Below are 25,375 nucleotides of genomic sequence, written 5' to 3' on the forward strand. Positions count from 1 at the left end.
CTTATCCGATCTCCACGGACAGTAAACAATTTAAAAATCAATAAAACCAGTGGGCGCTTCTATGGTGTGAAAATCATTTAACAATTTATTCAGCCAAATATAAAACAGATTACGCATGTACCAGGTGTATATTGAAACTAAGGTTCCTCTGAAGTTTTAATGTTGAATCACAGTACTGCTCCTGGCACACAGCAATATGTATGAGATGAATCTCAGAATGTTACAAGCCATATATATTTTTCATCCATCACGACTGATCACCTCTGACCCACTTTCAATTTACTAAGGTTTTTCAGAAAATCTTGAAAGTATTGGGTTTACAAGATCAAGGGTTTGCCTTCCATTAATTTAGGATAGAGACACACACAGCAGCTGCGTACTTTTTCCAGAACATGGAAGTATTTCTACAGAGCATGTCTGGTCTCAGCACTGGGTGTGTCCATGCAGGCCTGCATCCTCTGCTTCTAGTTCTTCCTGATTCCCTGAGCTTGAAGTCATGTGTGAAATAAAGAAATCATTAACAAATAAAACATGCATTTATTATTATTATTATTAGTATTTATTTATAGGGCGCCACTAGGTATCCGTAGCGCCGTACACGGACAGACAGAAACGCGGTACAGGGTGAGACAGCACGGAACAGTTAACAAAAAGCACAGTAACTCGGAAGCTCAAAGTACAGCTAGATGAAAGGTGAGAGGCCCCGGGGGTAGAGAGAGGGGTAGAAGGGCTTCACGGAAGAGACAAGGAGCCGAAGAGCAGAGTTAAGGTGGTGGAGAACAGGAGGAGAGGAGGCCCTGCTCAAAGGAGCGTACAATCTAAGGGGAGGGTAGGACGGACAGAGACGCAAGGGTAGGAAGAGGAAAGGGGAAGAGCGGAGGCAAGGACGGAGAGGGGGGAGAGGAGAGGGACGAGGAGGGAGGTAGGTGGGAGACTGGAGGGAGGGCAGTTAAGTGGGGGACTGGAAGGCTATAAGGAAGAGGTGGGTTTTTAAGGCCCGTTTGAAGCTGGACAAGTTGGGTGAAGTTCTGATGGAGCGGGGGAGCTGGTTCCAGTGGAGGGGGGCAGCACGGGAGAAGTCTTGGATGTGAGCATGGGAGGAGGTGAGCAGGGGCGAAGAGAGGTGTCGGTCATTGGCCGAACGCAGAGGGCGGGATGGAGCATGAATGGAGATGAGGCTGGAGATGTAGGGAGCAGTGGAGTTGGCGAGGGCCTTGAAGGTAAGTGTAAGGAGCTTGAATACGATTCTGTAGGGGAAGGGGAGCCAGTGAAGGGATTGGCAGAGGGGGGAGATGCATATAACATTATGCAGAGTCACCCGTCCTCCTGTACGTCTGTGTGACAGTCACATACATAATAGATTCCCAGCCGTGTGTCAGGACACATTTATACGTCACAGTGTCAGACTGTGTGTGTCTTTATGGATCCCAGGGATAAAAATGTTCAAATAAAATGTGTATATGCAGCAATAATAATTATATATGAACAATTTAAAATTATAAATGAAGCAAATTACCTATACTTATCCTTTCCAACATTCACATTTATTTACATCCAGGTTCCATTCATTATAATATTTTAACATAGATGCCACAAAATTCATTTGTTTTATGACAATAGTGTTGGGAACCACAGATACACATAATGCACTTACATCTTACGTGCATATGAAGAAAGAAAGATACAACTGTGTGGCCAGGTTCCTCTTACCTCCCACTTGGTCGGGATGGCTGCCGCAGCATCTACTGGGTTAATACCGGATGATGCTGCGCTGAATGTGTTAAAAAATGTATTACAGGTAAAATATAGGGTACTTTTACCTCGTTCATTCACTTGGCTGAGCACAGCTCCCAGCCCTTAGTTGGAGGTATCCGTTTGCACTGTAAACCTCCTGTCAAAATTAGGAGGCTGCAATACAGCGGAATGGGAAGGTGCAGAATTGAAAGCGGTGAACACTACCTCACAGTCCTGTGTCCAAGGCACTACATGGGGTAACTTCTTTTTTGTACGGTCAGTTAGTTCTTACCTAGGGTGCTGTAATGGGGTACAAATTTCCGGTAATACCCAGCAGTTCCCAAAAAGGACATGAGCTGTTTCTTTGTCTTAGAAGTGGGCCATGCAGTGATAGCATCTACCTTAGTTGTCTCGGGGTTCAGGGTACCTTCTCTAATTGGTGCCCCAAGTGCTGCACCTCACTCATGCCAATTTTAAATTTTTCAGGTTTTATAGTTAAACCAGCCCCCACTATTTTATCCAGCACACTGCTCAATTGCTTCTGCTTATTCTGAGCAGCTATTAAATTACTGTGTACCATCACCAATAATTAGGGGCGGATTGGCCATACAACCTACCAGGACTTTTCCTGATAGGCCACTGGCCTCAGGAGGACGCCAAATGTATTTTTTCCTTTTTAAAAAAATAAAAATAAAAATTGTGAGTCCCCCCCCCCGGAACGGGTGCTAGTGGAGGGGGTTAGTGTGGTGGTAGTGGGTGGCTGGCCCCTCCTTCGGGACCAGTCACCTTCCTTAATGTGACCGCGGCGCGGATCCCTGTGTCTGGCTGCTTCCTCCTATCAGGACTATAGACAGGAGTCACATGGGATGGCACCTGTCATGTGATGCTTTTCTAATGTGACTCCTGTCTATAGCACCGATAGGAGGAAGCAGCCACACATGCAGAGCGGCAGGAGAGGCTGTCTACATCTCTCAGACAGCAGATGTTACAAGGTAAGAGTGAGGGGGGAGGGTGGGGGTATGCTAATACAGTGTGGGGGCTTTTAATATATAGATAGTGTGTGAGGGAAGGAGAGGTATGCTAATAGTGTGTGAGTGTGGGGGGGCATTATATATATATATATATATAGTGTGGGGGGGTTGTTAAAATTAAGTGCAAGAGATGGAAGAGAGGGGGAATTATGGAGGGGGGAATGATTATGTATATGGGGATGGGGTTATGGAGGGGTTCAAGTATATTGCAACACTCTGAATCCTCAGATTTGAGTGATACCAATGTATGCTGAAGCTGGTTTTATTGATGTGTCCTGGCTGCTCCCCAATGACAAGATTTGGTAAGTCCCCGCAGCACTGCAATGTCACTCCAGTGGGGAAGGGGATTCTCTGGCCTCCTCTCAGCTTCTGCACGTGACACACTGGTACAGGTGGCATCTGGCATGTCCCTCACAGTGACTGGTCCTGCTAATGCAGAAGTGGTGACTAATTGGGTTTGACTCCAGTGATCCTATGCCCTAAATACCTATATTTAATGCAGTGTTTGCTCTTTTAAAAGCTACATGTGACTGTGCAGATCTGAGCTCTGACACCGCTGCACAGCGGAGATTTGTAGCTGCAAGAAGGATTTCTCATTTGTATATACCTCTCACCACAGAAACATCAGTCTATACATGCCTGGTCTTGGAAGCTATGCCAGCTCAGCCTGGTTATTGCTTTGATGGGAGATGGCCTTGACATAGCAGGTGCTGTAGGCTTTTTGCTTTTTCACTCTGGAACCAGCAGGGGTCGCTCTTGTCTATGGCTTGACATGTTCACATTTTTAAATGCACACTTCATACATTCCTGCACTTCGAAAAACTCTGGGGGAGGGGATGCCTGGAAATTACTGCAAAGTGTGATAAGAGCCCATTGATCTTCAGCATCAGAACCAGTCCTCCATGGGAGGGGCCCAAACAAAAGGCCTGGCCCCCACACCTAAAGATGACCGCCCGATTGCTGAGTATCAATGGGCCCCTCCTGATGCCCCTGGTCGGTGGGTACCAGAAGAAAACAGGTAAAATATACAACAGCCAGCACATAAGAACTGTCATGGGCTGTCAGTGCTTCCTGGCATTTGTAGTGCCTCAGCTGCATGCACTAGATTTCAACCTATTTCCCATGATACTCACTGGCCAGGGGTACCAGTAGGCGCGGGTGTCTAGAGAAGGAGATCAGGTACGAAGTATCGGTCCTGGGTCTGTCTGGGGGCTCTGTCCTGTCTGTGTAGTGGGAGGACTCACCAACCTGGTGTGTACCCACCCCGATTGGAGCCTTTTGAAGCGGCCCCAAGAAGTTTCTGTACCTGGGCCCGATATATCTCTTGGTGGCCCTGCATAGAGGGATCCAGTGCTACTCTCTCCAATCATCTCTAGCTGTCGGAGCCTGATCATTTGTTCGGGCCCCACTCCCAGAGGTCCGGGCCCAATGCTGGGTAGGCTGGCTTTGTAGAAAGTCCATTTTAAGTTTGTTTTTTTAATACTTATTTCATTTTTTACGCTTATAACAACACAAGGTTTGTGTCATCTCGCCTTTGCTTTATCTATTTTTTTTTTTTTAATGAAAAGCATCTGTTTGCCGTGTGGTTTGGCAAAGACATGAAACGGTTTTTATACCTTCTGTGTATTAAAATCGGAATGCGGTGTAAAACAAAGTGTTTTGATGTCTGATTTGCCCTTTAGTAACTTGTAGTTTTCAAATAACACATAAAAGTGGCAAAAAACATGCATAGACCACCTACGTCTTTCTCCTCTGTCCCAATACGGCTGTGAGAGAGGTCTTATACACCGCAAAAAGCAGGCAAGCACATTTCACCACTAATTACTATATTATGTTTATATATATATGTTTTTTCTTTGGTTTAGTGTGGAGCACCGCCATATCCGAATGAAATACCAAAAAGGAGGGATTGCAGCAGAACGCTCCCAACTTCCTGAGCACAAGAGATGGATAAAAGGAACACCGCCTTCCATGTGACACATCTTATATCCACCGAATCCAACGGCTCAAAAGGATCATTAGAGAGGGACAGCAGCACCAGATTGAGATCCCATGGTTCAACTGAATGGACAAAGGGGTGCTGAAGGTGTAAAACCCCCTGAAGAAACGTTTGGACATCACTGAAAACCGCCAAGTGGCGCTGAATCCCTGAGACTAACACCAGAGAATGTTAACCTTCTGTTAGAAACCCCTCCAGCCGGCACAACACAACCCGGAATCTACTCTGCCAATCAGGTGTTCACTGGAGCCCCTGATGGTGGGGACAGACTGGGCCGCAGACTGACAGAGGGTCGTGAAGTGTGTATCGGCTGGGGAGAACCCAGGCAAGCGGAGTGAGGTCCACGCAGAGGTCAAGGGCCGGCAGCAGACAACAGTATCAGTAAACAAGCTGAGGTCAGGGGTCACAGGCGGATAGCAGAAACGGTAAACAGGCCCGAGATCAGGGTCACAGGAAACACAAGCGAAGTCCAATTCAAAGCCAAGGGTCATACACGGGAAAACAGTAGCGGTATCAGAATACAGGAACAGGAACAAGCGGGTCAGAAGACTGGAGCACAGAAGCTATAACCGGCAATGAGGAGCAGACCTCATTGCCTTAAGTACTCATGGCCACCAATCACAGCCTAGCTCTGAATTTAGACACAGCCCCCTGCCTAGCTAATAAGCAAGATAATTAGCCCGCAGACTAGAACCTATAGTGAGCGCATGCGCCCGGCTTCCTCATCGCCGGGACGCAGTGCTGAGATGTCTGCCCGTTGCACCGGCAACGGCCGGGTTATGGCCGGAAATGACGTCCCGGTTGCCATAGCGACGGCCGGGACGCAGGTGAGTGAGTCGCCGCGGCTCGTAACACCTTCAAGACTCGATAATAAATTACAGAGGGCACTAATTAATGGTGTAGATAACACCGACAACGAGATTATGGACAAATTGGCGAACGTGACTTTTACGACATTAAAAAATCCAGACTTACCTTTTTAATGACAACCGAAGTATCAAACTCTTCTGAAACATCCCGATTACAAGTAATAACAGCACTGCATTTTGACATCATTGAAAATGGTGACCGGCATATCAGAAGTTTTTAAAGGCATTGCCGCTTTAAAGACTTCTGATATGGTGGTCGCCATTTCTTTAATTTATAAAGGTGCCACAATGCTTCCTTATCACTCATCCCGAAATACTGGCCCATGCCAACCCCCTCCCATCCACTTAAAGTACACAGGCAGTATTGCGTGCACCTAACACTTCCCCCTTCACACAGTGCAGTCTGAACCAGGACATACCTCCCAACTATACTTGCAGTCACCCAAAAACAGGACTGCCCTGTCAGAATCAGGACAGTTGGCAGACTATCCTGCTCTCTCTCACCTGTTCTTCTAGCTTTCACTACCTGCTCCTGCTCGTGTCTTAAGCTCAGTTGCTGCTTCTCTGGATCATGAATGTAGAGGTCCTGTTTGGAAAAAAAAGCATAGGTACGTAATATATGGAAAGCCTAGCAATGGGTTAACACTCTAGGCCATAGTGTTATAGTCTCACATAGTCTCACATAGTCCTGACTTTAAAACAATAGTAACCAACCTGACGTAAAATTAATAGCATTCACATTTAATAGACCTTTTTTGCCCAAACCAGCCCCAATATTAAATTAATGGCATTCACATTTAATAAATACACATATTTCTCCCCCAAAGATCTATGACATTAAACTAACAGCATTCATGTTTAACAATTAAACCTATTTTTCCCCCATACGGTCCCGGCATTAAATAATTAGAATTCACATTTGATAAATAAATAACCCTCCTCCCCAAACTCAGGCCCACATTCAATTTATAGCCCCCAAACCACCACAACATTTAATGAATAGTCCCATCACCCAAATTTAAATGAATAGGCACTATCATGACCCTACTATTAAATTAAACAGCCCCCACCATTAATCAAATTGTCCTTACTAATAAAATGTAATATGTAATCTAATAAATGAATATCTCCCACCTCACCATTAAATGAATAGCCCAGTCTCCACCTCCATTACAGTAAGAGCCGAACTCAGTCTTGTTATTCTCCCTCCAGTTATCCAGTTATCCTGGCTCTATGTTCTGTTCCTATTCTTCAGCCGGTGCAGTGGCTCTTGTCTGCCTGACTTGTTCCATGGGTATGGGAGGGCTGTGTCATCACATCATACATCGCAACAGCTATCCACACACAAATTTGATAAAATGCTTGCAAATGGCTCTATTGTGTACTTGACTATTCCTACTGACTAAGATATTTCTCATTTCTTGTTTGTTTATGTAGGTTTTTGGAGGGGCAGTTACCATTTATAATGACCTTTGCTCTTCCAAATTGACTCGCTTTTCTATCCTTTCATTTTATTTTCACTTAGTGTTAAATTAATAGGAATATACTAATTAATTTAAGCAACAAAGTGTAACTGCGAGGCCACCTAAAAGGCAAATGTCTGCTGTGGGAGCAACTGCATGCATAAAGACGAAGGGCGGAGCGGGATAAAGCCCAAGGACAAACTATGACTGATGACCAAAGTGAACGTGATCGTCATGCAAATCTGACTCCTTAGCAAATTGCTCGTCACAGAGAAAACAATCGAAGAGTGAACAGGACAGAGGTAATATCACGTCAACACCTACAAAGTCAGTGAACAAGATGCCGCGCCATTCTTGATATCAGTAACTTTGCTGAAACAAATATTACTGCTCATAACTGTGGACGCATGAACAATATTTGTGAATTTTGCCACCCTAAGCATTTTGCGGCTGAGCAACCATCAGACAAACTATTCAATCAATGCTTCCACAAGGGTAAAGTCAGATTGGGCGCAAAAGGGTCCATCATTACTCTTATTTTTCCCGTCATTTTGACGGGCTTTTAACTAGTCTCTCTATATATACATACATATCACACTTCATATACATGTATGTAAGGGAAGATGTCTCATAATAGCATTACCAGTTCAGATAACAGCGTCTTGTTTCCACCATTCTCAGATATACAGCCACAACATTAAAACAACCTGCCTAATATTGTGTGACTTGTTTTTCCTCGCACCCAACTGTGATATTGAATCCCCCCTTAGTATTCTCATTTGATTATATAGACAAGAGTTTACCATTATATTACAACAAAGGATTGAAGGAGAAATTGTTATATTGAAGTGGTGAACAAGAGGTATCTGCTTTATTCACTTAAACTTTATTTTTTTTGTTGCTATTGTCAGACTACATTTTTCAGCATACACTGGCAGCCATTTACTGAAAGGGCATGTAGGTACTTGTGACTGTCAGTGGCTGCCAGTGCATGCTGGAACATGTAGTTCCACAACAGCTGGTAGCAGTACCTCAGTAGTTTAAGCAAAAACAGCTGGGAATCGGCGCTGCTCACAGTTGGAGGTAAAACTTTGAATTTCATATCCAACTTTCCTGCTCATCAATCCCCCACTTTCATTAGGAGTGATAAGCTGAACTTCTCCGTTCCTGACTTTTCTAAATATATACTAAATAACTGTGTTTTTTATAAAGTAAGTGGGTAAGTACAGCCAAATTAACACTTTTCAGCTTATTACATTACCTTTATGGTCTCTAAATTAAGTACATTTTTCTGCGTGATGAATCTTTATGTATTAGCTGTGTCCCTTAGTGTAACGGAGGCTATAGATATAATGTGAGTGACAAGCTCACATCATATAAGGAGAATGTGAAACACACCCACTGGTTTCTGGATGTCAGAGTCCACTTTTAGGTCTCTCTTCTGCTGTCAGCGATGGCGTCTGCTGATCTGAGACAGGAGCTGGACTGTTCCATCTGCCTGAACATTTATACAGATCCTGTAACACTGAGATGTGGACACAACTTCTGCCGGGTCTGTATTGATCGTGTGCTGGATACACAGGAGGGGTCTGGAGTTTATACCTGTCCTGAATGCAGAGCAGAGTGTCAGGAGCGTCCTGCACTGCAGAGGAACATAACTCTGTGTAACATAGTGGGGAGTTTCCTGTCTACTCAGCCAGATCAGGAGACTGGGATCTTCTGCACTTACTGTATTCACTCTCCTGTACCTGCTGCTAAATCCGGTCTGTATTGTGAGGCTTCTCTGTGTAATAATCACCTGAGAGTACACAGCAAGTCAGCAGAACACGACTTATCTGATCCCACCATTTCCCTGGGGAACAGAAAATGCTCCGTCCATAAGAAGATCCTGGAGTATTACTGCACTGAGGACGCTGCCTGTATCTGTGTGTCCTACACTGTGGCTGGAGAACACCGGGGACACCAGGTGGAGATGCTGGATGAGGCCAGGAGAAACTGAGAAATGTTCTGAAGAAACTAACCACAAAGAGAGAGGAGACTGAGAAAAGACTCCAGAGACTGCAGGAGAGAAGATCAGGAAAAAGCAGCTGGTGTGACAGAGTGTTATACATAAATTCAACAGAAAATAACAGTCAGTCATTAGATATACTACATAATTTCCACACCTCCCCCTAACCTAGGGCACGGAGAACTGTGACCTGTTACTGTCTCTCCTGCCCATTTACCACTTCTGTCCCTTGGCATGAGAGGCCATGTGCGTTTCCATATTTGGCGCCCTTTCGATGCTGAAGTTATATTGCTGCAAAATTAAACTCCATTATCCCCAGAAACTCTATTCAGCCAGCTTAGAGGATTATGGTCTGTGATAATGGTGAAATCCCGTCCATACAGGTAAGGCTGTAGCTTCTGCAGTGCCCATACAATGGCTAGGCACTCTCGTTCAATGGTAGCATACGCCACCACTCGAGGTAGTAGTTTTCTACTTATTATTATTATTATTTATTTATAAGGCGCCACAAGGCGTCCGCAGCGCCGTACAGAGACAAACAAAATTACAATACAATGGGAGACAGCACAGTACAGTAAACAGTAAACACAGCAACTCAGTAAGCTCAATGCACAGCTAGAGAGGGCGGGGAAGGGGGAGGGAGGATCCGCAAATGACAGGGCCCAAGAAGGAGGGCGCGGAAGACCCCCAGGGGGGAGGAGGGAGCGAGAGTGGACGTGGGGTGGAGGACCCTCGAGGAGGAGGGCTAAGTAGCTGGAGAGCATAGTTAAAAGTGGTGGAAACAGGAGGAGAGATGGCCCTGCTCAGAGGAGCGTACAATTTAAGGGGAGGGGTGGACAGACAGAGAGACACAGGGGAGAGAGGGAGAGTAGGGGGACAGAGGCAGAAGATAAGGTAGGAAGTTAAGTGGGAGACAGAAAGGCTTTAAGAAAAAGGTGGGTTTTTAGGGCCCGTTTGAAACTGGACAGATTAGGGGAAGTTCTGATGGAGGGAGGGAGCTTGTTCCACTAGGAAAATACTTAGGAATACTTGTTTTACTTAGGAAAATTATAGGGTGCTCCTCCCCCTGCGTTGTCACCTGGCTAAGGGCAGCTCCTAGTCCATAGTTAGACCAGTCGGTCTGTACTATTAATCTTCATTTGAAATCTGCAGCCTGTAGCACAGGGGACTGGGCAGATTTCAGAGCTGTAAATGCATTCTCACAATCCTCTGTCCAATTAACCACCTGTGGTAAGGTTTGGCTTGGGTACTACAATGGGGCACAAATTCCGCAGCACTGCACAGACAACTCACTCACATCAGTCCCTGCCCCATTGGAGCTTACAGTCTAAATCCCCAAACATACATACATACATACATACACACACACTGAGAGAGACTAAGGGCAATTTAATAGCAGCTAATTAATCTACCAGTATGTTTTTGGAGTGTGAGAGGAAACCGGAGCACCCAGAGGAAACCCACGCAAACACGGGAAGAACATACAAACTCCACACAGATAAGGCCATGGTCAGGAATCGAACCCATGGCCCCAGTGCTGTAAGGCAGAAGTGCTAACCACTAAGCCACCATGCTGCCCACAACCAGACCAATAAGTCCACCACCTGCGTCGAGAAAAAAAGAAAGTTATTCATTAAATACGTTTCTAGTTTGCCAGTCTGAAATCTTGTAAATTGTTATATTTGCATCATCTACATTACTTCATTTGCATGGTTGTCAAATGCCAGCCGCTCCCATATTGACATGCACTCGATTAAGAGTTGCACATAAGCTTGAGTTGCACTTCCCCCTTCACATTTGCTTCTGTTCCAGTTTCACTTGGAGCTAGTGTGAGTGCAGAGGGTTCGCACCCCTGTATTCCGCGCTTGTAAAATGTGGCCACAGACCCTGCCCAGTATTTAGAACTTTAGTTACAGATACTAATTATTTTGGACACACCTCTGCAACTTGTAAAGAGGGGCGCCCAAACTAAAAGCGAGATCCATAGAGTCTAAATGATGGGTGAACTCTGTTCTGGTCTGGGGGGCACTGCTAGAATCTGGAAATTACAATAAGCAGTAGATGGAACAAAAAGGCAGCATTCTTACTAGGATAAACTCTAGAGATGGGGTATCCTGTGTGCATTATAGAGAACATAGGGACTCAGTGTAGCAATTTGCAGAGTGGTGCGAAAGATGTGAAGCTTCGGGAAAGAAAGACCAATCTTGCTGTGATAGTTAAGATTGATTGCAGCGTGGATAGATGAGTGAGGAAAATGCAAGATAGGAGGAGGATGCAGTAGTTAAGGCAGGAGATGATGAAAGAATGGATAAGAATCTAGGTAAGAAAATGGCATTTTCTGGCAATATTTCAACAGGAGTGGGAGAGAGACTGGATGTGTTGAACAAGGGCAAGTCAGGTGTGACACCAAAACAATGGGTTTGGGAGACCGAGTAAATTATGGTGTTGTTGACGGTGAGTTTTGAGTGGAGGTGGAGACTCTGGGCGGACAGAAGATGATAAGTTCTGTTTTCTAAATATTTAGCTTGAGGTATCGTTAGGACATCCTTGTGAAGATAGCAGAGACAGTTGATTACACGAGAAATCATGGAAAGTAAGGCAGATTTAGGTGTTATCACAGTAGAAGGTAGTAACGGAGGCTGAATGAGCAAATTATTTCCTCAAGAGAAGACCGCTACAGTGAGGAAAGCATAGGGCTGAGAACAGGGACCCCAAAGGTATGGAGGGGAGGATTTGGAAGAGGTAGAGAAACTAAAGGAATGGCCCAACAGGTAAGAAGTGAACCACTAAAGAACTGTTTCATGAAGGCCTGTGGAGTGAAGGATATGTGGGGGAAGAGGGTAGTGAACAGTGTTGAAAGTATCAGAGGTCCAGGAGAATGAGTATGGAGAAGTGACCCTTTTCTCTAAGTCGATCATGGATGACTTTTCTGAGGGCGATGTCAGTGAAATATTGGGAGTGGAAGGTCTATTGTGGAGATTCGAGTACGAGGAGAGAAGGTGAGATAGGCAGTCTTACAAAAGTTGCTGATGTAGTCTGGAAGCAAAGGTGAGAGATAAATAGGACGGTATTTGGGGTGAGAAGGTTGGGTAAAGAGATGGGTTATTTAGGATGGATGAGTTGAGCTGTGTTTAAAGTTGTAAATAAATGTGACACAAATGGTCTAAACACAGATATTGGGAGTTTGATGTTAAATGATCTGCCCCAGCTACAACATTATCGGTTCCCACATGTCTCAGGTAACCACCATGCTAACATCTTAATGTGCCCCTATAAACACTAGAACATACAATATACTGCAAACAAAATATAACACTTAAAAATGACTCACCCCCCCCCCCCCCCCCCCCCCACCGGATCAAGTAATCTAATTTTACAGCATTTTTTTTATACTTTCTAGAATTATCAAATAGCCAACAATTTTTGTTGTATAACTCATAATAAATACACCCACACAACCTAATCCACTGCATAAATAACCAGAAATGAACATTGCATTTTACAACCCCCCCATGATATATCAATGTGGTAATTGTTTTATTGTATCATTATTATTCCTTCCAATTACACATTTATATCAATGTCACACGTGAAATACTATTTACTGTATTACATTTATAAATACCAATACAGACACAAAACACCTCTATCCAAAGTTATGTACACACTCCCACTTCATATAATTCTCTAATATACACACATAGAACTCTCCATTTATCATCATACTGTATCTAACCTTATTTACATATTAAATTACTGATAATTCCCCACCTATACTTATAGCAAACCACTATATCCTCCTTCTTATTATTATTAATACTCCCACCCACAAACTACCACACACACGGCCACTTCCTCGAATTCCCGCCCTTTTCCTCGGCCCGCCTCCATCTGCCCTCCACCATACACACAGCTGTTGCCAATTTGACCATTCTCGAGTGCGCGCGCAGCCACGCCTCCACAGTGACGGGGGAAATGAGTAAATCACGTGACCGCGAGCAGAGCGAAAGCAGAAAGTACGTCGCGCCTTCTGTCAGAGTTGCGCGCGCACTCCTCCCATGCGTCTAAGCACTACATGGGCCAATCAAATCGCTATGCCTCCCACTACCGTTCTAGCCAATGGGAAATCATCATTCTGGCGCCAAAACTCCCCCGACGTGATATAAAGTGAGCGCCCTACACAGCCACGGACACTACTTATTGAGCGAGGTCCCGCAGAGAAAGCCAGACGCAGGGGGCGAGACTTGTGTGGTAATAATCCTGCACAGCTCAGTTTTTATTAATTACTCACCCATTTATTTATGTTTACTTTACATTATTTTATTCATTGCAAGTTATTTTTTTTTACTTTTCTTTAATATTTATTCTCTACCATTCTTTGCTTTATTTTCCTTTTCTATGTTATGTTTATCTAATTTCATTATACTACAGCTTATTAAATCCTGTTATCATTCTGTCATAATTTATTTACCATGTTTTATTCCTATAGATTTTTTTTTGCCTCCCCCCCCCCCTTTATTGTTGTTTTGCTTTTTGTCACAATACTGAATGATTGAATTAAATGATCAAATTCTTTAATTGCGCTGCTATTTATTAACCAGTTTTATATACACAGTGCTTTACAGAGCATGTTTAATCATTCACATCTGGTAAATCCTAGAAGCGTGTCCATGGAAGGAAACTGGCACACCTGACGGTAACCCATGGTAACACTTGGAGGACTTCACACACAAAGAAGGATCCAGACTGTATCAAATCTGTGAGGCAGCAATGCTAACCACTGTACCACGATGCTGCCCTTTCTAGATCTTTTCCATATAGACATATGTGATAATCACTGCATAGATTACTGTATTTCCCCATGTACAGGACACTCCCATATATAAGACGTAGCTATAAATCATGTGAAAAAATTGAGGATAAAGTGTTTTGCAGAGTAATTGTGGAGTGGATACTACAGAGAGGAGAGACGGAGTTCTAACTCTATTGATAATTCTGCCTTATCCTGGCAGATGCTTCCTCTGTCCGGTAAAGTTTTCTTTCTTCTGTCTGTTCTGATCCCTATGCTGGAAAGTCACTTACCGTCCTCTTCCCAATGACCGGCTGTCCAATCAGGATTTTGAGAAAGTCCTGATTTTACAAAATGCCAAATGCAGAAACCGAAAGTGTGCGTTTCAACTGTGATTCACGCACCACATCCGGTCATCGGGAAGTGGATGTTAAGCGACTTTCCAGCATCAGAATGGACATAAAGAAGATTTTACTGGACAGAGGAAGCATCTGACAGGGTAAGGCAGAATTAGCAATACCACTGTATAAGACGCACCCAGGTTTTAGATCCAACATTTTGGGGAAAAATGTGCGTCTTATACATGGGGAAATACGGTAAACTACCCACCTATACCATACCCCTTTATAATAATTACATTTACATAGTGCTTTTCTCACAATAGGATTCAAAGTGCGTTACCTTTCCAGTTTAAAAAACACTTGATAAGAACTAAATATAAATAGGATTAATCGACTACAGACAAGAAAGCTAACCATTTGTGTTTCTTAGCGAATAAAGGGGGTTTGTATGCCTAAGAGGACAGGTAAGTTTTTTGTTAGTGAAGCTTTCTGGAGTGGGGGCCTCAGACTGGACGAGGTAGTGAGTCCTAAAGAGTAGGGTCTGTAAATCTAAATCCTTGAGTCCCAAATAAAGTGTGGGGTATTATAGGTAATGTTGGTAGTCCTTTATTTGTGGTTTGAAGTCAGTGAGTGGGAATATAGGGAATCAAGCTGCTTAAAGTAAACCTACCTTCGCAAGTTCAGAATCTTGCCACTCATTTGATGGAGCTGTTGGGATTCCAGTCCTGATGAAGGTTACAGGATCAGCAAGGAAGATTGCAATCTCGTTGCACGATTGGGAGAGAGGGTTACATCAGTCTGCAGAAATGCTGATCTGCAATGCCTCTACTTTATGGAAAAACTGAGCTGGTGTTTGCTGCAATAATCTCAGTTCACAGGAATTGAAGGATGATTGTGGATTTGTATACTTCAATATGCTTTATCCTTTTCCACCTATCTACTAAGCCATACTCTTTCCCCTTAATCTATTTCAGCATAATCCATATATGCTTTATTTTGTTATTCAAATAAATGCATTATTTTATGTATTCTTTTTATAGTCTGTTTATTAATATTTTTCCTTATTACTATAATTTTATATTTAAGTACCATCATTCATATATAACTGTTAATTCCACTTCTGATGTTTTTGTATCTTGTACCCCTTAGCACTCCAGACCAGAAACTACCTACGCCAACCCTGTTCACTCATTCACCATCTACGGACCCCAGCTTTGGTTCAAAACTACCACATCCACTAAGTATGTTAATACTGCAATTGTATTCAGCCACTATTAATATTTTGTCCCTTTAAACAGGGAAATAGGATATGTGTTTATTCCATACATGCCAACTTTTAAGGGTAGACGGGGGGCTTGGTGACATTGTTGTGTCACCATAGCCCCGCTCCCACTATAAAATGCCGAAATTCGCGGCATTGAGCAGCGGGGGCGGGACTTAATGACTTGATTAAGCCCTGCCCCTCCATCCAATGCCGTGACTTTCGATGAATTGCGGGAGCTTTGCCTATTCGTCCAGGATTTCCGGGAGAGTAGGCAAGTATGGCTTATTAAGATAATGTGTCTCATGCTTGTAGGTCTTGGTTAATTTTCACCCTCATCTGACCACCTTTGTTTATTGAGTGAAAGTAAAAGGAGACGCATCGCAGTACTACTGTCTCATGCTCATCCTCAAACTTCTACAAATAGTCACTTACAATTATATGTAAATATCTAAATGTATTTTTGATCAAGTAACTTATGTGCAGTCACAGAAATGTGCAAAATTAATTATTTGCAGCTTATTAAATGATCTTTTACAGTTTGATGTCCCTTTATGGATTGGCTAAGTCCTTTAGTATAACTCTGCCTATAGATATGTGAGTGACGAGCTCACTCACCCTGTGTGGAAAATGTAAACACTTGCACTGGTCTCTGGGGGTCACATACTTTCATTTCTCTCTTCTGCTCTCAGCGATGGCATCTGTTGATTTGAGAAAGGAGCTGGACTGTTCCATCTGCCTGAACATTTATACAGATCCTGTAAACTTGAAATGTGGACACAACTTCTGCCAGTCCTGTATTGATCGTGTGCTGGATACACAGAAGGGATCTGGAGTTTATACCTGTCCTGAATGCAGAGCAGAGTGTCGGGAGCGTCCTGCACTGCAGAGGAACATAACTCTGTGTAACATTGTGGGGAGTTTCCATTGTACACAGCCAGATCAGGAGAAGACTGGAATCTTCTGCACTTACTGTATGTATTCTCCTGTACCTGCTGCTAAATCCTGTCTGTTGTGTGAAGCTTATCTGTGTGATAATCACCTAAAAGTACACAGCAAGTCAGCAGAACATGTTTTATCTGATCCAGCCACTTCCATGAAGAACAGAAAATGCTCTGTCCATAAGGAGCTCTTGAAATATTACTGCACTAAGGATGCTGTCTGTATCTGTGTGTCCTGCAGTTTGGCCGGGGAGCACCGCGGACACCTGGTGGAGATGCTGGATGAGGCCTCTGCGAAGGAAAAGGAGAAACTGAGAAATATTTTGCCGAAACTGACCACAAAGATAGCAGAGACAGAGAAAAAAGTCCAGAGTCTGCAGCAGTGCAGGAAAGAGGATCAGGAAAAAGCAGCTGGTGTAACAGAGAAAGTCACTGCCCTGTTTAGAGACATCAGGAAACAGTTGGAAGATATGGAAAAGCGAGTCCTTGGTGAGGTCTCCAGGCAGGCAGTGCATGCTTTTTGCTCCGTGTCTGATATGATTCAGCAGCTGGAAGTAAAGAAGGATGAGCTGTCCAGGAAGATGCGTCACATTGTGGAGCTGTGTAACATGTCTGATCCAGTGACTGTCTTACAGGAAGCAGACACAGGTGACTTGTGTGATACTGAGAGACATGATAAACAGGTCCATGATGTAGGATACCTGAATGTGGGTCTGATCTCAGACACATTGCACACGTTCTCTGATATAATAACAGGTATAAATAAAGGGATCTATATGCAGGAAGCTAAAGACATATTATTGGATGTAAGCACAGCTGCTAATTGTATAAAAATATCAGATGACCTGAAAACTGCATCAAAGTTAGATGCAAGAATGTATTGTCCAGAAACACCAGAGAGGTTTCAGCATAGTCAGGTATTAAGCTCAAGGAGTTTTTCTTCAGGGCGACATTACTGGGAAGTGGATGTAAGTAAATCAAGGATGTGGAGGGTAGGAATGTGTTATCCCAGTATAGACAGGAGAGGAGGTCAGCCAAACATTGGAGATAATAATAAGTCCTGGAGTTTGTGTATGATGAATAATGCTGTGGGCTGCTATAGTAATATTCAGTACTTGGTGAGACATGACGGTAAACAGATCTGCATGCCTAACAATATTTTGTATGGTAAAGTGAGGATATACCTGGACTATGAGGCTGGACATCTGTCCTTTTATTCTCTGTGTGACCCGATCAGACACTTACACACCTTCACTGCCACCTTCACTGAGCCCCTTCATGCTGTTTTATATGTATATTCAGGTTGTATACAGATATCCGGCAGCGTCAGTTGAATGTAAAAACATCTTCAAAGAAAACCTTCTCTGAATCAGTTATTTTCTACAATAGTTCACTTATTGTAAATTGTAGTCTGACTGCACTTCTTACTTTTGTAAAATATAATTTTGACTCCCAACTCCTAGAATGCCTCATTGCTCAACTGTATTAACTTGACATCTGGCAGACACAATAGTAATTTCTCGATTATGAAAGTTCTCGTTGGTGTCCCTCCTTATACCACCCCCTTATAATGCCACTCTTACTCACCACTAGGTACTTTCTAAGTGTACTTAAATGTATTTATAATATGTCGCCCTCGCTATGAAACCAGTTTAGACCTTTATTTTATGCAGCTTTTATGAATAGGAGAGCATTGTACATGTGAGAATTAAGCAAAGTCACTTTTAGATGGCTGTACATAGTGTGGGAAGGGTTAATGGATTATGTGTTGGATTATTTCTACAACAAAGTGACCACATAAGGCAGATGGGTCAATGTTTGGCTGGGAAAAGGCTGAGGCTGTAGCATAGTTTATATAAGAAAGATTTTACTTGTATAAATTAGCTTATCAGTGTTATTTCATTTAATATCTGTATTTAATGTAGATATACCTGTTATATTTATTTAAACAAACTCCTTTGTGTTTCATATTTCTATGGTTTGTTTTTATATAGTGATCCTCTAACATTTAATTGCTGTTAAAGAATTTTCTTATATTTTTCTTTTGTATGCTTTGTTCTTGTCGGCAGTAAATCGCTGAATTGTTCAAGTACAGCTTGTTTGTGACAGTCTCTGCTTATTGAATCGATAGCCCGCACAATGTGTGCTTGTGTCAACTGAGCGAAAGGGAAGTTGTGATTAGGGAACAAAGTGATATGGCGTCTTTTCACATTTCAGTATTTTTTTTTTTTACAGGGAAAGAGACTTGAGAAGGGATTATTGTAAATTTCCCCTACCATTCATTAAACCCTAAAAGTAATTCAGTGGCAGGGGTAGGCAAGCTGCTACAGCTTTCCCTAAGGTACCAGGGAGCCCAAACTATGGCAAACTTGTGTGGCTTGTCATGGAGAAAGTAATACTTTCCATACTTGCAGTATGCCAAACGTAGTTCCTAAGAGCTGATGTGGAAGGGGGGTTAGGTTTTTCCAGTGGTTGGCTATTGGGGATTTAGCGGCAGCAAGGATATGGGAAATCGGCTGATTAGAGGGAGCGCCCTCATCAGACAGAGGGTGAGAGAAAAGGAAGGTCCTTGGGCAATGGACACTTGGAAACAGAGTTAATAACAGAAATGACCACGTTTCAGAAGGGGGCTATTCGTGGACGTTGGAAACATCTCGGAGCTTGTCAGGCGAATAATATTACCTGTAATATAGTTTGTAGGCTTTTTTTTCATTTGTATGGTAATGGAGCCTGTGGAAATCCCCTCCCTAAACTCCTCCCAGCAGGACTCATCTGGAGGGGGACCCAAGTCTTTCTCCCATTAATGCACGTGGCGACCTGGTGAGTCAAAGGTATTCTCAACCAGCCAATTATAGATGGTGGAAATCACTCCTTGTGAGGGAGGATTTCAAACATAGTCGCTCAAAAAAAGGTAAGGGCATGAAGAGTATTGCTCAGGAGTGGGGACATAAAGAAATGACAAACCTGAGAAAATTCAAAGAGGGGACAGAAGTAATCAAATTCTTGTATGTCTGACATGGAGGCCCAGTCATCATTAACAAAGATCATGAACCACTATGATCCCAGCTTGGATCCACTTTTTGAAATGAGTGGAGGAGTTTTCTAGAGAAAAGTTGGGGTTATTCCAGAGTGGCACTAGGGATGAATTGGGGGAGGACAGCTTGTGTATGGACCCAGGAAGATCAGCAACATTTAAGGGATAGGAGGGAGTTGGCCATGAGCAGGTGGTCGACACTTAAAAGGCCCCAGAGTGAAGCCAAGAAGTGGACCCCTGTATAGTGTTTCCAAATCCACCCAGACAATAGTATGGTAGGGAGAATAAGTGACCGCTTCAAAGCAAAAGAAATTTGTATGGGCCTTTAAGGAGGATGGAACAAATTTTATATCCTGAGGGGTAACTATACTTGTCTATAAGCTGTTACAGGGGAGGCAAAGATAACTGGTTGCGTAAGGGACAAGGGAATATCGTCTGCAAATAGATCTTAAATTCCTGGGGCCCCACCTCCCGAGTACAGCCCTGTCTGGTCCCATTAGATAGGGGGTTCGGGTCTGATAGGGATCCGTTTATTACAAAAAAAATTTTTTTTTTTTTTTTATATTCATTATTTAAATGGTTAATGTTGGCAAGCATTTTAATGACATTAGATCATATAAAATAGTTGACCTATAACAATGTTTACATTTTTGGGTATATCATTCCACATTGTAAGAAGTAGGATACCTGTATGGTTTATAAAGTATAAATTTGTAACATGGGTGGAGGGGTAGTGTAGAAAATAGGAGAGGTGGTACTACAGGAAATATCAATATGGGAAGAAGTGTTTTGGGAAAACTCATGACTTGGATTAAAGTGGTCCAGAGGTCTTGAATGCAGGGCTTGGTTTGTTTGTTTTATAATGAATACAATTTTGAAAGGCTGATAGAGTTGGAGAATTTTAGTGGTGGATTGTCTTCAATTTTGTAATTCAACTAAAGGCAATGGTGCCCATACCTTATTAAAGACATGTTCTGTGTCATTGAGCAAATTTTTTTTGTTTTCTATGAAGGCTATTTGCCAACTAAGGCAAGCAAGAGCCGAGCTTAAGGGGCTTAAAGTTAAAAGGAAGCTCCAGGGATTCTTTTCTACAGGAGCCTCAGCCATGGAATTTTAAAAGGATTGTATTTTGTCCTAGACTGGAGGAGATCTGAGGCAAGTCCACCATGTGAAGAAATATACCCCTGTGGCCGCAAATCCTTCCAGCTTTTTGGGTCACAGATAGGGAATGTTTTATTTGGTTTTGCTAGGGTGTAGAACCCCCTAAAATATTTTATAAGATGTTTTGATTAAGGTTGAGATGGAACCTTTAGATATGCTCTCTCATCTCTTCCCATCCATTCTTATCTGGAGGGGAACCTAGGTCTATTACCCACTCCTCATGGCGACTTTGTGTTTGGTTAAGGGAGTCACACAGAAGGCCATATAGTGTGGTAGTAGATCTCTTGCAGGTTGTTGTGGTGGGAGAGAATTTTCTAAAATTATTTATTTGGATATATTCATAGGGACAGAGTGTCAGTTTGTCCGATATTGAACAGAAATCTGAACAAGGATGCGGTTTGTTGTTTTTTTGTTTTTTTTTGTTCATATCCACTACAAACTGATATCCTGCTTTGATCCATTGGATAAATCGGGTAGTATATATTCCTGGTGGGAATGATGGATTATTCCACAGAGGAGTAATGGGGGAGTTCAGAGTAGAGCTAATATTTGAAAGCCTAGGATTCCTAAATTTGTAATGAAAACTGTACTATCGGTACCATATTGAACAGAGGAAGCCTATGCTGTTTTTTTTAATTGGATAGATGAGGGATAACCAGTTGAAGTACATAATTTCAATAGCTAGCCAATTGGCTAGATAGTGAAACTAAAAGCTAGCCACTAAATGCAGGTTGTGGGGGGTTAAACGGATGACTAATGTAATCTATATTGGTAAAGTGAGCAGCGAGAAAGTGTGGAGTGCTAAATGGGAGGAGTATTTGCATGGGTTTATGGGGGGGGGGGTGTGTGGGGCCTGTTGGGTTACAATAGTCGTATAGGCTTGGTTCAATTTGAGAAGGAAATGATAAACTGTAGGGTGTGGTGGGTGTTAGCTGGATTGAAGGGTGTCTATGTTATGGGAGAGTGTAGGTGTGGGGAATAATAGGATTGTGGTGTGGGGGAGTGGTTTGGATTTACCTTTGATAGAGGAAAGAGTGAGTCCCTTGGGGTGTTCAGTTTGTATATTAATCTAGTTTCTTCCCTGGAGCTTTTGTGATGTCTTCATCCACCAGTTTTTTTTTCTTTTTGATTTCCCTGAAGTAGAGTCCTGATGGGTCTTGGTTGTGTTAGGCTAAAATGTTCTGAGACCCTGTGGCTTTCCTTCCCGTGTCTTGTGTTCCTGTTTTTGATGCTGTTTATGATCCTTTCTACATACTGTAGGCTGCAGGGTCCGTGTAGTAGGTAGATAACTCCTTGTGTTTCACCCTTTTTCTCCTTTTTATATTGTGTGTATTTTACTTATATGTTTATACAGTAAAATTGTTACTAACCCCCTAGTAAAACTTTTTTTTTTAAGACAACATAATGACAAACAATCAACAAGAGATGTAGGATAAACAAGGGAAAGAAAATGGAGAATAGTGGGAGAGTGTAAGAGGAGAGAATTAAAAGAAAAAAGGTGGGGATGGACTGTAGGGTTGGGGTGCATGAGCAAGGTAGAAATATGAATCTTACGGGTATGCAAGGTGGGGATGTTTGGTCTAGCCTCAAGCCAAGTATCACATACCAGGTAATTGGCCTACTTATGGTGTTGTCATCAATGACATGAAAGAAGCACAATTAAGAAAGAAGAAAAATTAAGTGTCGGTCTCATAATTTCTCTGTCATATTTACATATGTTATATCCTGTGCGTGCTTGTGGTCTCCAGTTCAGTCTCAGCTGAGGTTCCTCACTGCAGACTTCCCTCGGGATGTGGTCTCTCTTCTGGAGTGAAGAGATGGCGCTGACATAGCTCCACCTACTGGTGGGGGATGGGTACTGCTGCATCTCTGACCTTGTGGAGATGGTGCATTTCAGATATGTCTAAACAGCAGAGGAAAGGTGTCACTCAGTATGAAGTGACACCTTCCATTTGTACACTAGAAACAATTCTCTGTTTCTGCCCGCAAAGCAGGCAACACCCCCATAAATGCAGCTATTAATTTTAATATATTTTAAAACTATTATTTTGTATGTGGTTGTAACATGAGGTGCACAACTTTGCCTGGCCCCCTTTATGTTTTGAATGGCCTAATCCACCAGTTCCTCTGAACTTGCTGAATGCTGCACCACTGCAGATGCTGTTAATTTCATCTGCAAATTTCCTGCGTCACGTTAAATCAAGTGCATTCATTTAAAAGGGGCACATAACACAAAGTATCATTTGCACAGCAGGCCCACAATTTTACAACTTCAGAAATGAGCCTTACTAGTCCTGTTAGTAATCTATAGAAAATACCAACCGTGCTGGGAATATCTCTTACTGTTCACTCCTTAATATTCACTGACATACAGAGTGTTTACATTTTCTATAGGAAGTAGGTGCTACCGTTGACAGCCTAATTTACATGAGAAAGAAAAACCGGAAATAGCAGTTATCTAGTGGTGCACAATTGAACCCTTAATTAAAACAAAACAATTTATTTGTCTCATTTAAAACATATTTATGAACAATAAAAGCAGCAAGATATTAAAATATTTAGTAATGGGCAAAAAAGTTAGAAAAGTGATTGAACCTTTATTCCAATCAGGTGTGTATCTCATATTTTATATTTATATTTGCAGGATGTGTACGGTCAATATCATTTTCCAAGGTATAAGCCATAGAAACGTAAATGTTGTCAGGTATAAGTTGTTTTACCATCCTAATCTAATTGTATTTCTGTTTCTTCGCTCACTTTAATATTGAAAACACTTTCAGAGATCTTATTTCCAAGGAGAGAGAACTAAATGTATTTCAGAATGTCTCCATACTTGCAACAATGTTTCTTCTCTGTAAACTCCTTATTCTCCACTAGAGATCTTTATTGTTCAAAATTGAAAGGAGCCCAATATTCTGTTAGACCATACTTGTGAGTTTGTCTCTGGTGTAACTCGGCTAACAGTGTCTTCTGATAGCTCTCACTACATATCAATGCAATAATACTGGTCACATTATAGGGTAAATTATTGATACAGCCCCTCCTGCACCATCTATTTCTTTGTCTGTCTTACCACCTGTTAGTTAATGATTGTACTGTAATTTATATTTCACACACATCCTTCCTCCAGATTGCTTAATAACACATTGATTCTTCCAGATTGCAATGCACACGATTAGAAAGAGCAACGCACGTTTCATAGTATTAACTTTCTCAGCCTCTTGTATCACAGAAAACCTGTCCATACTTTATTCACTGCCGTTCCGAAAAATTTCAAATGCTGTTCGCTACATATCACCACCTATCAGACTGTAAGGTATCTCATCACCGTTATTGGTTTAGGTGGTTAATACAGATGACTCTTTCAGCCAATTAGCTTATGTTTGTTTATAGTGTTCCTGTGCTTATAGTGTTTTACATTCATCCTATACCATGCAAATATCAGAACACTATTTAGCTAGATGTATGGGTTTGTTTTACATCTACAAAGAAGGGTTTAAAACCATCCATTAAGCATCAGTAGTGATCAATATATACTTTTGAATGTCCCAAGATCATTCTCATACTACAATAATGAATGCAATGTTATTATTTATACCTCATTGACCGATTGCCCTTATTAGTATAACTATCCCTACTAGATGTTAGTCTAGCAATGAATATCTAAACCTAATGTAATTCCAAACTTACAGTATATTCATTACTAAGTAAATGACCTGTAACTACTATTTAATTAGAATACAAGAGAATATTTCATTCTCAATTTTTAGCATTCCCAGGGGTGCCCAGAGTTGTTTCCTTGTTACCCATTAGCTCCCAAACATATATTTTCCTATATGAGAAAAAATGGTCTACTATATATAATTATTATAATTTATGGAGACTATTAAAAGAGATTCTAATTCCTACAGCATAAATACTGCTAAAAATTACAATTTGTATTAAGAGCAGATTATATAAAGGAGGCAAAAATAGTACATGGTAATAGAAAATCTTCTAGAATGCTAAACAAAGATCCCACAGATTAATTTTTTTCAGTCTTAAAAAAAAAAAATCAGTAAATTTCCTGTTCTTTAAGAAATACATTATTGTTGAAAGTGAATTTCAATAAATTACTTGAGCACCCTATATTTCCCCAAAATATATAAATGCTCTTTTATTCCACCTGGGAGACCAATTATTGGGGTTATGAGTTCTCTCACCTCACAAGAGGTGATATTCATGGATGAAATGCCTGTGGCTTTGGAGCAATTATCACGACTATCCTTTAGGAAAAGGAACCCATCTCTCAATCTAACTGAAACCAAAGTTTCCCCTGAAAGCTCACATAAGGCGTGCTCGCTCTAGCTGGTCCAGAACCAATCAGGATTTTTGCACGTACTGTATATTGTATGTTTACAGAGATTTTTTTTTTTTGTCCTATGAAAAGTGGTTTAGTTGTCTTTTAATATTTTGTATAGTGTGTAGCATGTCTGACTGATTGATACAACCTTCAAACAGTTTAAAAAAAAATCCTGTGACTTGAGATGGGGATGAAGGTGCTTCAATGGTGCCGGAGCTCGGTAAGAGGAGTGGCTATTTACCCGCTGCAATTCTTGTGCTCTATAGGCTTGGTTCAATTTGAGAAGGAAATGATAAACTGTAGGGTGTGGTGGGTGTTAGCTGGATTGAAGGGTGTCTATGTTATGGGAGAGTGTAGGTGTGGGGAATAATAGGATTGTGGTGTGGGGGAGTGGTTTGGATT

At 42.0% G+C, this 25,375-nt stretch overlaps 2 protein-coding genes across 3 annotated transcripts in view; one reads left to right on the top strand and one right to left on the bottom strand.

The window, feature by feature from the left end:
- Positions 1-25,375, bottom strand: part of LRTM2 (leucine rich repeat transmembrane protein 2) — a 733,960-nt gene that overhangs the window by 92,503 nt on the left and 616,082 nt on the right. The gene's annotated exons all lie outside the window — the stretch shown is intronic.
- LOC142150320 (E3 ubiquitin-protein ligase TRIM39-like) lies at positions 9,185-18,433 on the top strand. 2 transcript variants are annotated; one of them, XM_075205529.1, is made up of 3 exons: positions 9,185-9,487; positions 15,384-15,475; positions 16,188-18,433. In XM_075205529.1, the coding sequence occupies exons 1-3, from the start codon at positions 9,465-9,467 to the stop codon at positions 17,768-17,770; spliced, it is 1,698 nt and encodes a 565-aa protein (XP_075061630.1). In that variant the 5' UTR covers positions 9,185-9,464; the 3' UTR covers positions 17,771-18,433. The 2 variants fall into 2 exon arrangements, with proteins under 2 accessions (XP_075061630.1, XP_075061629.1); XM_075205528.1 differs by lacking the exon at positions 9,185-9,487 and having other exon boundaries at positions 14,136-15,475.

Source organism: Mixophyes fleayi, chromosome 4 (assembly GCF_038048845.1).
Source record: "Mixophyes fleayi isolate aMixFle1 chromosome 4, aMixFle1.hap1, whole genome shotgun sequence".
NCBI lineage: Eukaryota > Metazoa > Chordata > Amphibia > Anura > Limnodynastidae > Mixophyes > Mixophyes fleayi.